The sequence below is a fragment of the Ranitomeya variabilis genome, chromosome 2, assembly GCF_051348905.1.
Source record: "Ranitomeya variabilis isolate aRanVar5 chromosome 2, aRanVar5.hap1, whole genome shotgun sequence".
Taxonomy (NCBI): Eukaryota; Metazoa; Chordata; class Amphibia; order Anura; family Dendrobatidae; genus Ranitomeya; species Ranitomeya variabilis.
Window position 1 is genome coordinate 616,430,725 of NC_135233.1, and position 16,109 is coordinate 616,446,833.

A 16,109-nucleotide genomic window follows, 5' to 3' on the forward strand; every position below is an offset into this window, starting at 1 on the left:
GGATGCAGGCCCATGAAGCTATCGTAGACTGAGGCCCCTCATCTACATATGCCTGAAGCAAATGCATTAGTGCAGACATAAACCCATTAAAGGGCATAAATTTACGGATACAAATTTATAGATATAAGGAGGAGTGTTTTACCTGCCCGAGTATGGGATAATCTGGCTACACAGTCCACAGCCAGAGCCAGGGTGTCATAAGAGCGTGGGGTCTCCAGTAACTCTACTAGTGTCTGTATGCCAACAGCACACGTGTATGATGGATCCTTATCAGGGATGATGGGCGCCAATACCACCAACTGCAAGAGGAGAAAAAGAAAATCAATGATAACATTAAAGCAGAAGCACACAGCTCCAGCAACTTAAAGGAGATGACCGACGATGGCTCAGGGAATATATTTTAGGTGATTTCTTTAATTTCTACATAGTTATAGGTCATACATAGGCCCCTCTGCCATAGTGTGATGAAGATTGGGACAGCCCTAGTCCAGATTTCGTATTGGGGACCAGGAGTGTTGGGTTTTGCCTTTCGCCTGTATTTTGCAAGTTTTTAGTTAATATTTATCACTACTAATCTGGAAAGACTGGTTGACTATAAAAACCCTTAAAGAATGTAGGTTTATTGGGAATTGGGTTAATTAAAATACGGTATGTGCATTTTAATATAAAACACAACACTTGACCAACCCGGGAACGGGGCGCAGGTGACTCATCCGGGAACAGGGTGCAGGTGATCCACCTAGGAATAGGACTGGGATGACCAACCCGGGAATAGGGCGTAGGGTCACCTACGTTCCCGGGTTGGTCATCTGAATCTCGTTCCCAGGTGTTTTTGGATGGGTCACCTGTGCCCTGTTCACAGGTGGGTCACCTGCACACAATACCTGGGTGGGTCACCTGCACCCTGTCCATGAGTGGGTTATGCCCGAATGATCTCACAGCAATGTTTTTGTGCAGAGGTGGTAACAATTGTGCAGCGGTTTAGTATTATGTACTGTCGCGGGTGTTTTTGTGCATTTGTTGTTGATGTTGTCTCCTGCACTGCACGGTTTTGCTAGTGAATAATATAATTGCACTGATTTGATCGGGTGCAGACTGATACGGCATGTCATAATATACCTGAAACGCTGCCATCGCCCTGTGATTCTGATCGGCTGACTCTAGGAATAGGGCAAAGTCGCTCCACATCAATCTTCCATTCTGGGTAATCTCCCTTTGTTGGTTTGTACTGTTAAAAGCAAAAGTGGCTAAAGCCTCTCCGGCTGTCAGGCGGACGGCTTCCTCCGATGAGCGGAACAGGAGGAGGACGTGAGAGTAACTGAAGCCTGAGCCTTTCCCAATCAGCTCCAGATTCTCACTGTGACCTGCGAAAATAATAGGAGACCTGAGAGGTTTACGGCGTAACAGAGAACTTGCATGAAAAAAATTAAATTGCAGGAGTGAGGCTGTCACGTGTATGAAGGCTTCCTACACCTGATACATATCTTTTCTAACTCTAGACACAGTCAACATTTATTTTGGTTTCTTGTGTTCTTAACCACTGAGTTGGTCGGTGTGTTTATAAGTCATGGGGTTCGCATTAGACATAAGAAAATCAGAGGCTTGTGGTCACTTGCTTCATTGCCCTGGAATCTATGAACTAACCTGTCATGCTCTGGAGCAGCGCTCCTCATAGTAACCAGAGCCAGGATCAGGTAAATATTACACGAGCGTTAGAAATGGCTGCTTTTCCAAAACTGTTGACAATGACACTGCGATGATAACTGGTGGATAGTTGGGGCAGGAGCAAATCAGTCTCATGGGTGTCAGGGTTATGGTGGATCTCCGCATCGACAAAAAGAGCATTTGCCAAGTGAGTCTACAATCAGCGGCCTTCACCTCCCGACTTCTCTTTCCATGGTTTAATTTAGGAATGGACTCTGCTCACTGTCTGGGGCCACTATGTAGGCATTATACAGGACTAGTAAATGGCACCGTATTGGGACAGTATTAATCTCCATCACTTATTTATATAAAAAAAAATTGCAGCGATGGCTTTTACAATCTGTACAGGGGCCTTCACACTTGGCTGTTGCTGAACAGGAGGTGGATGAGCAGTTTTACCCTGATGGTCACTAAACTCCTGCAGTTACAAAGATTTACCAGGTGCAATGCAAATATACTGATAGCCCGTGTATACCCATACCTCCCAACCGTCCCGATTTCAGCGTGACAGTCCCGCTTTGGCACCGGGGTCCCGCTGTCCCGCTTCGGGCATTTAAAATCCCGAATTTGCGGCCGCCGGTGAAGCCCCGCCCACTTCCGGGACGTAGAGAGAGCCCGATTAGTACCCGCTGTTCGTTCCGTTCCCTGGGACTGCGTTGTAGCCACGCCCCCTTGAGTTGCCTCACCGCCCGCCTCCGGCTTCCTCCTCAACTATAGACGTGGGCGGACTCTGAGGACAGAGCGGCAGCACCCGGACTGGTTTCTGGCACGGGGGCAGAGTTGTGAGACACTCCGTGTCTGCGTGACCGCGGGAGCAGCGAGCGGATCTCCAGACTGTAAGTGAATGTATGTGTCTCTCCCCCTCTCCATGCAGCGCTGCCCTGCTGCGGTTACAGCAGAGACTCTGACAGCATAGGAGGACTGACAAACTAAACTTTGTCTCCCCATGGTGCGCGCACCCCGCTCCCACTCTCCCCCTGGTACCCATCCATCGGATTCTCCACCAACCTGGTGCAGCACCCCTTACATTCTATGGGGGCTGCCACCTGCCTGCGTTACATTCTATGGGGGCTGCCACCTGCCTGCGTTACATTCTATGGGGGCTGCCACCTGCCTGCGTTACATTCTATGGGGGCTGTGCAGCATTATATTCTATGGGGCTGTGCTGTATTACATTCTATGGGGACTGAGCTGTAATGCTGGATACAGCAGTCAGCGGCGCAGCTGGATGACACCATTCAGCGCCGTGGGAGTGGAAGCTGCCGGCTGCTGCGAGGGAGCGCGGTGAAAGGTGTTTGTGTGTACTGATGGAGAAGGCAATGATGGGGGTGGGGTAACCATGTGTGGCCATTATACTGCACCCAGCATTGTGTGGGGCCATTATACTGTACCCAGCATTGTGTGGCCATTATACTATACCCAGCATCGTGTGGGGCCATTATACTGTACAAAGCATCATGTGGCGCCATTATACTGTATGGACCATCACGTGGGGCAAGTATACTGTACGCAGCATCATGTGGGGCCATTATACAGTATGGAGCATAATGTGGCCAATGGCCATTGTACAGTATGGAGCGTCGTGTGTGGCCATATTTTTTTGTTCATAATTATTGTTAACGAAACATTGTGATTAGAAGTGCTAAATGGGTGTGGTTGGGGCGTGGCTAGTTGTGAAATGGGTGTGGCCTAAAATTTGCCGCGGCGCGCGTAGCGTGCCGCTGACTTTGTCCCTCTTTCCCTTCCCCTAAAGTTGGGAGGTATGGTATACCTCGCTATATCCCCCAGTGCATACGTCACCATATCCCCTCCCCAGTGCATGCATCGCCATATCCCCCAGTGCATGCATCGCCATATCCCCCAGTGCATGCATCGCCTTATCCTCCCTGTGCATGCATCGCCATATCCCCCCAGTGCATGCATCACCATATCCCCCAGTGTATACATAGCCATATTCCCCAGTTCATACATCGACATATCCGATTCCCCAGCGCAAACATTGCCATATCCTTCAGCGTATAAATCGCCATATCCCCCAGTGCTTAGGACTAAATCTGTATAATAAATGAATAGTGCACCATCCAGACCAACCTAGAACTGATGCTGCAATGGTAAGTGCCGCCTCCACCTTAATGTGTGCTGACTGAGAGTGCCGCAACAATGCGATCAGGAATTTCAGCCCCCGGGAACTGGCGACAGCGCTCTGAATTTTAACATGAGGAATAAAGCCTAAGAAAGAATAGATAAAAAAATGTGACTCGTCATTGCATAAAAAAATAGGGATTTTATGTGTACCGCAAAGTCCCTTTCTCCGAGCCACTCATTGGGGGACACAGGACCGTAGGTGTACGCTGCTGCCACTAGGCTAGGAAGCTGACACTAAGTAAATACAAAAAGGGGTAGCTGCTCCTCTGTAGTATACACCACCCATTGGCTCCGGATAGAACCAGTTCAGTGGCCAAGCAGGAGATTAACAAAATTAACCGTTGGTACATGTCAAAACTATAACACTCATCATAGGTAACAGGCCAAAAAGGGTGGGTGCTGTGTCGCCCAATGAGGGGACATTAGGGGACACAGGACCGTGGGATGTCCCAAAGCAGTCCTTGGGTGGGAAATAACATCACAACAGAGTAAACTCACGGTGCCTGCTGTCTAAAAGTGCGCTACCGCTGCCTGCAAAATTCATCTACCCAGGCTCGCATCTGCAGATGCCCAAGTATGGACATTATAATGCTTTGAGATAGTATGCAGGCTGACCAGGTTGCAGGTGAAGGGAGATTCCTGCAGGACACCTAGGACCAGATTAAGGTCCCAAGCCTCTAGAGGTGCTCTATAGGGAGGTACCACGTGGGAGACTCCCTGAAAGAACGTTCTCACCTGGGGTTTGGAAGCAATATTAAGCTGGAAAAGGACGGACAAGGCCAAGATCTGCCCCTTGAGGGAGTTCGGCGATAGCCCCAAGTCCAGATCAGATTGAAGAAATTCCAAGATGGTGGGAATGTTAAAAACCAGCAGAGGGCGACCTCTGCTTCTGCACCATTCAAAAAAGATTTTCCAGGTCCGGTGATAGATGCGCAATGACACTGGCTTTCGAGTATTGATCAAGGTGGAAACTACTTCGCGGGAAAAACCCGTTTGGGTCAGAACCCAGGATTCTATTTTGTATCCCGAGAATACCAGATCTCTGACCCACTCGTGAACGACTGCGAGACAGATATGGCTAAACAGGAGTAGGCGGCCGCCTACTCTGCTGGTGTCGTCCGGACAGTATTGCGAGTCATTTAGTTGAAGATCTTTGGGGTCTGGATCCCCTAGATCTGGACTGCATGGGGCGGCCCTTCCACGAGTGGTTGGGCTTGTATGAGGTCTATGGACTTTTTTCTCTGACAGCGGGACGCCCGAACTGGGGGACCTGGCTATAGAGGACCACCCGTAATTGCTGGAAAAGGACCGAAAACGAGTCTGCAGCTGTCAGCGGATCGGTCACCTAATTCTCTGCTGGGGAGGGGATTTACCCTTCCCCCCTGTAGCATCCGAAATCAGTTGGCCCAGCTTTTCACCGAATAAGCGAACACTGAGATAGGGAAGGGACGTTAAGGCCTTTTTACATGCAGAGTCCGCTCGCCAGTTTCTCAGGCATAGCGCCCTTCTAAATCGCTACTGTGTTTGAAGCTGTAAGTGCAGAGCAATTAGCCGCGTCCAGGGAAGCATTTACGAAATAATCACCAGCCAAAGAAATTTGATTGGCCAACTCCGCTATCTCGGAGGGGAGATCACTCTTCTGTATGTCCTTATGCAGGGAATCTGCCCAGTAAATCACGGCTTTGGCTACCCAGGTAGCTGCAAATGAGGGAAAAAGTGCTGAGTCTGATGCCTCAAAAACCGAACGGGCGAGGTTCTCAATCAGGCGATCTGTGGGATCTTTAATGGAGGATCTGTCCGGCAGGGACAGAGGAGTCTTAGAGGACAATCAGGATAGATCCACTGGAGGGGATTCTGTCCATTGTTTGGGGAGGTCAGGAGGACATTGCGTTATCCGTGAGGGAAGGAGAAAGCTCTTTGTCGACCTGCAGTGACTGGTTGACAGACTCAATGAGACTATCCACAGTAGCCTGATAACCTGGCGACTCTAGATCAAGGGGCCCATCAGACTCAGAATCAGATTCATGATCGCTATAGGCGCCTGGAGAGGGAGAAGTGGAGCTAACGGACGCCGGGGCACCGGAGGGCCCGGGGGACACAAGCTATGTAGTCGCTTCCTAGATGCCTGTTTGTGTCTTAAATGAGAAAGGCCCCTGCAGGCCGGTGGTTCCCCTGATGTAGGGGAATTCTCTGAGACAGACAGATTAGTGGTCCTGCTCCTGGAGGGATCCTGATTGGACTCAATCACCTTAGTTAAAGAAGCCATAGCTTGCGATAGTGACAAGGCCCACTCAGGGGGACTGGTCACCGTGGGTTTGATCACGGTGGGGGGGCTCCTGAGCGCATTTAGGGTCGCCAGCATGACAGTGCGGAGCAGTATGCCCACTTGGTAGCGCAGCCGGACAAGTGCAAGAAGTGAAAAACACTGTATGTGCCTTAGATGACTTTTTGGAGGTTTTAGATAGAGACATGCGGTATCCCTGTTAACCCCCAAAATACTGCAGGGAAGGCTAAGTGTGGCTGAAAAGTCAGCAGAGCACTTTGTGCTGTAAAGTCAGCGTAGCACTTTGTGTGCTGCTGTAAGGGAGGCAGAGCACTTTGTGCGGCTGAGAAAAGGGGACCTGCGGGCAGTGTGGCAGAGCACTTACCCAGGTCCTGTGCCCCTGCTTCCCCAGCGGTCTTAGGCTACGTTCACATTTGCGGTCCTCGCCGCAGCGTCGGGCGCCGCAGCGGCGCCGCATGCGTCATGCGCCCCTATATTTAACATGGGGGCGCATGGACATGCGGCGCACTTGCGTTTTGCGCCGCATGCTTCGCTGCGGCGCCCGCGTCGGTGCGCAGAGGACGCAGCAAGTTGCATTTTTGCTGCGTCCAAATTCAATGAAAAAAAACGACGCATGCGGCGCAAAACGCAGCGTTGTGCATGCGTTTTGCTGCGTTTTTATTTGCGTTGTGCGTTGCGGCGCCGACGCTGCGGCGCACAACGCAAATGTGAACGTAGCCTTATAGCGGCAGTGCGGTGTTTCTTCGTCCTTAGGGGAGCTTAAGATGACCGCCAAGATTAGGAAGGGCGCTTCTCGCAGTGTACGAGAAGCGCCGGGCCGGTGGTTGGGACCTCGGGCGTGAGGTGCGCTGTGGGCGGAGTTTTCTGCCTGCGGCCTAGTCGAGGCCGAAGCTGGGGACTAAATTAGCGGTGCCCAGCCGAGGAGAACTGGCCGGACCAGTGACGCTGTAACTCACCCGAAGCCTAGGAGGATCGAGGAGCAGAGCTGCAGCTCTGCAGGAAGTCAGTAATGCGAGGAGGACAGTGCAGGAACGCTCGATCCACCATCCCCTTTGGGGGAGGTGGAGTGGGACCGTCCAGCTCCATGCAGCACCACTATTCATTCAGTGGTGGTGCAACGGGAGCAGCTGGACGCCATGGGGAGGGACCCTCTATTCTAAGGGTTCACTCCCCTAGGATTTCACAGGGCTGTGTCCGGCTGTGGCCTGGCTCAGAAGGGGGTACATGGAAGCGATACTCTGTGTTCTGTCTGTTGCTGGAGAGGGGAGATCGGCGCCCTGAAGGGAACCGTCAACCCTAAAATAGCTCAGGCCTGGCTTCTCACGTCACAGGAGAGGGTACGAGGAGGCGACACTCGCCGTGCTCGCCTGTTGATGTTTGGGGGAGATCGGCTCCTTCAAAGGGTCCGTCGCCCCAGTCTTTCTCTTGAGCAAAAAGGTATAAACAAAATATAAAAATAAAAAAGTATGGTCTGAACAGCAGACCCAGTGTGCCTCCTACGGACACTAAGCATGAACTGGTTCTATCCGGAGCCAGTGGGTGGTGTATACTGCAGTGAAGGAGCTAACCCTTTTTGTATTTACTTAGTGTCAGCCTCCTAGTGGCAGCAGCAAGCATCCACGGTCCTGTGTCCCCCAATGTGGCGATGGAGAAATGGGATTTTGTACTCTCTCATTGAATACATTGGGGGAACACAGGACCACTGGTATACATCCCCAAGGGAAGCGGAGTCTGCAGGGGGAGAAATGATCCCATCTTCGGTGTCTCTGTCCTGAAAGTGATCCGAGGAACAGCTCTGGAGAACAATCCTATGTCTGCAGGAAAGTGGGGTAAGCAGGTTCTGCGCAGACCAACTTAGAAAAGCATACATTGTTGGCCAAGCTGAGAACCGACTTTAGATTGGGAAAAGATGGCCAGGTTACTTATGGTGTGGGTCAAAGATCTGATCCATTCAGAAGGTTCTGAGGGGGATCTGAAAGGTCCTGAGGAGCATGGTTGACAGCATGCTAAGCATTTGGTGCAGCGTGAAAAAATTAAAGAGATGAGCAAGAGGTTGAAGATAGAAAGGACCAAAGACTGGAAACAGGAGCCACCAAGTTTCCAAGGGATACCCAAATGCCTGGACCGTTGTAACTGTACCCGGGGTGTCACGGATCCCTTCTCCGTGGTGTCACTTATTCGTCACGTGCCTGCTCTCACACGTGACTTGGGGTTGTGCCTGCAAGGGTGAATCTATCTCCCCACTCTCAGTCCAGCATTCAACCTCTGTCCTATACTGTGATGGGAGGATAAATCACACACTGACCCAGGCCACACACCTGCTCATACACGCTGCCACCACTCATCGAATACACGGGCGATGAGTCCCGGAAATAATAATATTGATAAAAATATGTCTATCACTCATAAGGCTCACACACCTTAGGCTATGAATTCTTTTAAACATTCAAGGTTCAACTTGTTAAAGTTTTATACTTTAATAACAAAAGGTTCAATGCTTACAATAAGAAAAAGGTATAAAAATATGATAATAAAAAGACATACAACTTATGCAAAACAGTATCAAAATAAACAGGAGAAACTTACAGAAATTATCTAACTGGTAGTTGCTTTCTGCTCCCTGAGGGTAGGACGAATGTAGATTGGATCACATCAGCTTCTCAGGCTGCCCCCATCATGTGAACACAATTCTCTGTCTGCAGCCTAAATTTATAACTTTGGTCTGGAGGTCAGGCTTCTAGACCGACCCTCAGGTTAATATCATAATTGCTGGCTTGTTGATTGGCCACGGCTGTGCTACTAATGAATATATTATTTTTTCTCCTGAGACACTTGTGGAGCGCCCCCACACCGCCGCAGGGCCGAGGGGTACCCGGAGCCAGGTCTCTGAGTCTCAGTTCTGGGGTTGTCACGGTGGCTAGACCCGGTCCGTGGCCCTGTCTGTCAGTGGGGGACATCCGGTGCAATAAGTGGTGTTGTAACGGTGCAGTTGTGGGGTGCAGGTCGCGATAAATAATGAGGACACCAGGTTGCAGTCTCTTTACCTCTTTACTGAAGATCTCTGGGTCCTCAATCCAGAATACGGCTCACCAGGCTGCGCAAGTCCGGCCGGTCCAATGACACTTCCAGAGTTCTCTTCACAGGAGGAAATCTGTGCCTTCCCCCTAGCGCTATGTGTTGTAGTCCTTCCCTGCTGTGCTTACGGAAAGTACCCCACAACTGTTGTGTCTGTTTCTGATGTTCCCTCACAACTCGACTAGAAGATGTTCTGCTAATCCTCCGTCCCTCCCTGAGGTTCGGGTAGGAACGGCACCCGTTTGACGGGTAGGCCTGAAGTTCTTCCGGGACCCTAGAGACGCCCCTCTCCCACAATTGCCTCCCAAGACTTCATAGGTGATTTGAGTTAGACAGCCCGCCTGAGACTGACTGCCCTGCCGCTGTTTGGAGTATTGCTTGAAGCTGAATGTTATTCTACTCCCTCGGGGTTCCGGCCACCGGTAGTGCGCCTCAGTAGGATGTTGCTTCGGTCTTACAGCACGACTCCTACTGGTATTTCTCCTTTGCGTGATCCCGTTTCTCACTCAGCACAATCTATCTCTCTTCTAATCCTTTCTTGGGCACCGCCGCTACCCGGAGCAGGCACGGTCCCGTTACGTTCGTTCTCGTTGCCAAGCCTCTGTCAGGATCCCACCCCTGACAGAGACCCTACTGTATCTTCCCCTACAACACCCTCTGCCACAAGGTGTTGCCTGGTTCCAACCCAGTCAGCTTTCTGATCTAACTTCCTGCCTGACCCCCAGTTTACCCACTATGGTGGGGAGTGGCCTAATGAATAGCACCCTTAGCTCCCCCCGGAGGCCCGGCTGTGAAATGTATTGGTGTCTGTGATACCTGATCAGATGAACTCCTTCAGTGCCATCGGACGCACCATAGCTCCCCATAGTGGCGGAGCCACAGTACTGCAACGACCAGGACTCTGGGGCGCTGCACTTGTGAAAAGGTTCTCAGGAATAGATGCCCTCCAGCCGCAATTAGCATCTCCTCTCCAAGACCTAGGAGGTGCCAAATGTTACCTTTCTTCTTGGCCCTAGCTAGACCTCCTGGTGAGATATGGAGACACAATTTCTACTAGTCCCAAGGAAGTACCTATTAACACCTAGGTGCGACTTGCCTTCAGGACAGATGTTACATTATCACTAGTCACACATATAACCCTAGACATATGTCACTACACACATTATTATTATTATTATTATTATTATTATTATTATTTATTGTTATAGCGCCATTTATTCCATGGCGCTTTACATGTGAGGAGGGGTATACATAATAAAAACGAAAAACACACACATAATAAAAACACACATATAGATATACTGTATATACACATATTTCACCACACGTGGTAATAGCCCTGGGTGAGTGTTGTATATTAGACACACCGGGATAAACCCACCCTTACAAAAAAAAACACAACATGGGGGATGAGGGAGCCCCAGGGAGGAAAGAGGAATGGGACATGAGGAGGAAGGGGGAGTGCAGGACGGGGATAAGATGATGCTCGCATCTTCAAGCACTCAGGGGTCACTCCTTTGGTGGCCTCTCACAATTGTGGGGACTCCAGCATTCCACTGCGGCATATGACCAGCAGAGACATGGTGTCCGCAAGGATGTACACTACTGTGGCGCGCATGGGGTATCCTCCTCGGGGTAAAGAAATGGATGGGGATATCAGATCCACCTACCTATGGAAACTAGGCTAAAAATCAGTTGCCTAGACTCTGAGGAGGAGAGGGTATAGCTAAAAAAAAATTCCACCTAGTGGCAAGCATCCGAGGTTCAGGGCGTAAACCCCTGGTCCCGCACCCCCCACTCCTATAAACAAGAAAACGTCTGTAACCTGAATTTCTGCTGGTTCATGGTGAGTAAACAGCAGACTTCTATTAGGTGTTTGCCTACAAGCTTTATGTTTGGCCACATGTCAGTGAGACATGCTGCAAGCCTGACGGATGCTGTTGACTTTCCAGAATGACCGTTTCCACCGAGATCTATCAGGAGCCATTGTTCCTGTGTCCCGGTATAATGGATGAGACCTGGGGGGGACTGAACACGGCAAGTGCAAATCTAACATGTCAAAGAATATTTCTATGCATTTGATTATAAAGATCTGAGTGTTAATACTGACGTCCAGTTGTGGATCATGCGTGCTTGGGTGAGAATGACATTTTCTTTAGTGTTTACTGGAGTCTACTTCCAAACACATCTCAGGTTGAATTTGCTACTTTACTTTCCCTATGCTTTACACTGCAAATCAGCTAAAGCTCTAAAATAAATCAGATTGCCCCTGCATGCCCCAGGCACCTCTGCATGAAGTATACATACCCACACCGAGACAGATGTGCCGCAAAGCTTGTATTGCACCAAGAACGACATCCTCCCTGGGGGATCTCAGGAGGCGCACCAGCTGACGAGCCCCATTAGCAGACATGACTGCATTCCTCAGGTCGTAGGCTCCTTGTATCAAGACCCTCAATCCCCTGGTTCCAATTAGATTTAGGATGTAAGATGGAGAGGAGAGAAATTCTACCAGCAAAGGTATGCCTGGAAAATAAGCGAAAAGGTTTACACTGGAGAGTAAAGTCTCTACCATATGTAGTGCTACTGACCGTGTAATTGCTGGTGGCGCCTGTCATTAGCACGCTGTGCATTATCCACCATTCAAAGTCAGGACACATAACACCCACCTATCAAGGCCAATATAATAAGATGGAAGTATAGCTTGGAGAGTCTCCCTTAACAAAAAGTATAAAACATAACCTTTAATGGTACCATTTTTACCTCCTGCCACTGTAGGGTTCATTTACACCCTCTAAGTAATTTTCTATTTTTTGCTCTCCTGATGAATGCCTTCCATTGGGGAGGAAACATGTAGGGAGTTTTTAACTTGTGTGTGTATATATATATATATATATATATATATATATATATATATATATAGTGGGGAATCAGTAGCAGCCTACACTTGGGGACTGTCCTTGTGAGAACAGGAGCAATGCAGGGGCACGACAGGGAGTAAGAGAAAAATCTCCACCCCATACATATATTCATTGTTCCTGTTGCCTGTGATCCTGCTACGAACACAATTCTACGAATGGGTGAGACCAAACCATTTTTTAATGAACAGTGGTTGAGTACTAGCACTTTATGTATGTGTATATTGTAATTGTGTGTCACGTTTTCTTATGTTGTGTCCGTAGTCATGAATTTTTAATATTGAATAATTAAAAGTTTTGTTTTATACTTTTTGTTAAGGGAGACTCTCCAAGCAATACTTCCTACTAGCCCTGAGGGTATTTAATAGTGAAGTTTAAAACAAAACCACTATAGCTGGTTTTCAATATAATAAAATAAATACAGGATCCAAAAGTAAAAAGGTCACAGATACCGACCTATCCTTGCCGCAACCATTCTCAGAGTCTCTGTTTCCAGTCCTGACGGGGACCACAGGGTCTTGGCAATGGCCTCCTGTGTGAATTGAGACTTGCTCCTTCTTAGTAGACGTACGAGGGGAGAGAAATTGTTAGATTCAATGACTTTCTTCTGTGCGTGAGGATTCTCTTCTACAAGCCTGGAGAAAAAACATCAACATCCAAGCACTAGTTACATCATCTCTCTATAGAACAAATAAAAAGTTTTCTGTATAAATTTATAGCCTTAGATCCCATTAACAAATCCAAGTTCCGTGTAGTTTTTTTTTTTTTTTTCACGTGTACCAACTATGGCTTTTTTAGATGCCATCCGTGTCATATTTGCTTCCAACATGGACTTGTAAATTCGGCCTTGTGTAATGATAAGTTCTGCAACTTTTTTCTAAACTTTTTCTTCAATTCTTTACCAATTTCAACCCTTCTTTTTACAGTCAGGAAATAGAAGCATTTTAAGGAGTTGAAATCTCGGAACAATAGTTTCTGAAAGAATCTGACTGGAGACGCAGCCATGTCACCAGTCTAAGCCGTAATTTTTTTAGACACTTCTGAAGATAAGAATTTTACATCACCCATTTAAATGAAGCCATTTACAGACCATGGACAGGAGACAAGGTTTCTAGGCGAGAGAAAAAATCATATCTTCCTTCTAATCTCATATTACCCCCGCGGACGAGTGAGCCACATATCAGTTTGTATTAATGACTAAATTCCTTTATGCATATGGATATGAAAGTCTTACAAATCCATTAAAAGAGAGACCTGTATGTGACCTGGAATTGGCTCCTTTGTGGTTCCAGATGAAGACTTACCAATGGAGCATAAACACCTTCGTAAATACCCTGGGGCGATTCCTGGAGCGAGTCATCCACTGCCTTGAATGGTGCACGTATTGTAATGTATTAATATGCCGTTACAAGTGGACAAGAAGAATCCTGTCTGCTCGGAGATTAACTGTTCTTTGAGGTGAAATATCGAGCAGTGACATGACAGACCCATGTAAAGTGTGAGATTACCTTGTTAGCTTCATATTGCATTTCTAACAGAATTCCCCAAAAATTGTATTCAGATCCCGATGGAGCCATGAGTTCAATTAGGCAAACTGATTCCAAAACTTGCAATTTTGGACTCCACTTGCCTCATTGAATTCAATGGGTCCGCTGGAGACACATCTGAATCCCTATAGAGAATTGCGATGTTAACCAGGCCTTATACAACCTACAGATAGTGACGTACGATATCCCACCAGTTCACGAAATCAAGGGATCACTGCCCCTCCACCCTATGACACACTTTGCTAATCTTTATTTCATGTATACTCTCACACATTTCCGTGTTCGCTGTATTACCTGTACAGAGTTTTCACTGCTGATATCTGGACATCTCTTTTATGGGATTTTAACATCTGATGGAGACATGAACCAATATTTTCATTAAGGAAAATATCCTGATTACTCCGGTTTCCTTCAGCGATGCTGCCAATAGCACCACTCCAAACCGTCAGCAAGGAGAGCACTTGACAAACTTTGAAAAGCTTTACCAGGATGCCTAGAAGACCGGCTTCTTTACCAATACTGTCCTTACACATCACTGACCCGGCTGCCATAAGGTCCAAGACCTTTAATGTTGACTTCAGAACATCCTCTTGGTTCTCCTGCTCTAAACTAGAAAGCAGCTTGATGAGCACAGGCATTACAGTTTTTGACACATCTTCTGCAAAGTCTTTATCTGCTACCAGCTCGTATATGCAGCCCATGACCCCAGGAAGCAGCAGTTTATACCCATCAAAGATTAGAGATACTAGAATCTTGAAGCCATCCACCTCCACCATCTTTCTTCTCACATTCTTATGCTGCAAGATACACTTAAACAGATTTAAAATTTGCATTTTCACATCCTCTGCAAAATTCTTCTTAAGTAAATCGACCAAGTTAGATACCAGCCCCTCATCTACAAGATGGTTCAAATGACACATCGACTCCTGATCCTCCGATTGGCGAGTCAGCTCTAACATGACCATACAAGCCCCCCTGACTACATCTTCTGCATTGTGGTCTAGGAGAGCTACTAGTTTTTTATACACATTTAAGTCCTTATTTTGAAGACTCAAAAATAATTTTATAAGGTTGGCGTGATGAAAGACAGTAGAGATTTCTATTACTCCCTGCCGGCAGGTGTTCACGTAGGAGACATCAGCTCCATGACTGACCAATAACTGTACCATCGGGCGACTTCCACATGCCACGGCCAAAAGCAAAGGTGTGTTTTGAAGGTCATCATTGGTCTTCTCTTCTAGGTGTTCATATCCTGAAGATTCAATGAGACGCTTAGCAAGAAGGAGATGATTTTTGAAGGCTGCATGATGGATTGGAGACCACCCAGAGTCATTCATGGCTGCCATATCAGACAATCTGTAACAAAGCAGAAGATTTGGGACATCACGTCAGTATATAAATGCTACAAAGAGGACGGAAGCGCTGGTGGTGTCACATAATATATGGGAAGTGTTGCTACAAGATTCTTCCACTTTAAGAGAATTTAACTTAGTAGAAATAGTTAGGTAACGCACTTGTATTGCGCACAGATCGTATAAAAACCTTGAAGGGAATGGAGAGAAACATATTTCGAAGTTCTCCTGCATCTGACTCATGACTTTTGCATTTTTGTGCCATCACCGTCCTTGCATTTGCATGGTGTGTGTCATCCGTGTGCAGCATATTGTCAGATGATAAGTGCCTTTCATCTGCAGAGCGACGAAGATGTCCTTGAACCCGATTCTCAGATACAGAGAATATTTCATTTTACTTGGGTGCATACAACTCGTAGCTATATACAAAAACATCTTTTTGGAGATTGTCAATTATAGATAAAGTCATGTAGCATCTCTACATGTTGCTTGGAAGAATGTTTCCTTGTGCAAAAAGAAATCTGGTTCGCCAAGTGCAGCAAGCTAATTTTAAGACAGAAGACTATAACTTAAAAGGGCAGCCCAGAAATTTCCAAACTTCTGGACGGTGTAATTTTGAGAGCAGAGCTGACGGCTGGCTCATCCATGGATGATTTAGTGTAGGATATATCCATAAAGGAGACAGCACAGATCCTGGACATTGGCCCTCAGCCTTTGTAAGTAGACTGGACTCTTACCTGCGGTCAGCTCCCACAAAGGCCGATGTGGGTGCAGTTATGCATGTTGTCTCCTGGTCCATTCTGTGTGAGATTTGTAGGGAAGGTCAGTTTTCTGAGCCCACGGAACAGTGATTAGAGGGAGTGTCGGAGCCCTCGCTCTGTGTGTACAGCTCTCAGCTGTCATTAATTACACAAGCTCTTAGCAACTTCACATGTGCACTCAAGAAAATGCAGATCCAAACTTTGTTCTCAAGAATTTTCTTCTCAGGGAGGTATCACTTGAAGCAATTTTTTTCCTGGCATATTTGCATGACTTTATTTTATTTTTTTGCACTAAGACGAAATTCATAGTAGCAAAATATAAA

At 47.5% G+C, this 16,109-nt stretch overlaps 1 protein-coding gene across 1 annotated transcript in view; it reads right to left on the bottom strand.

Annotated features, from left to right (window-relative positions):
• LOC143808970 (ankyrin and armadillo repeat-containing protein-like) overlaps positions 1-15,823 on the bottom strand; it is a 30,087-nt gene extending 14,264 nt beyond the window's left edge. Inside the window, exons 1-6 of the mRNA XM_077292148.1 lie at positions 15,763-15,823; positions 13,968-15,029; positions 12,583-12,761; positions 11,516-11,734; positions 1,120-1,364; positions 143-299 (exon numbers count right to left, since the gene is read on the bottom strand). Of these exons, the coding sequence (XP_077148263.1) occupies positions 143-299; positions 1,120-1,364; positions 11,516-11,734; positions 12,583-12,761; positions 13,968-15,019 (1,852 nt within the window). The 5' untranslated portion in view covers positions 15,020-15,029; positions 15,763-15,823. The remainder of the gene's footprint in view (positions 1-142; positions 300-1,119; positions 1,365-11,515; positions 11,735-12,582; positions 12,762-13,967; positions 15,030-15,762) is intronic.
• Between the last annotated feature and the right edge of the window lie 286 nt (positions 15,824-16,109).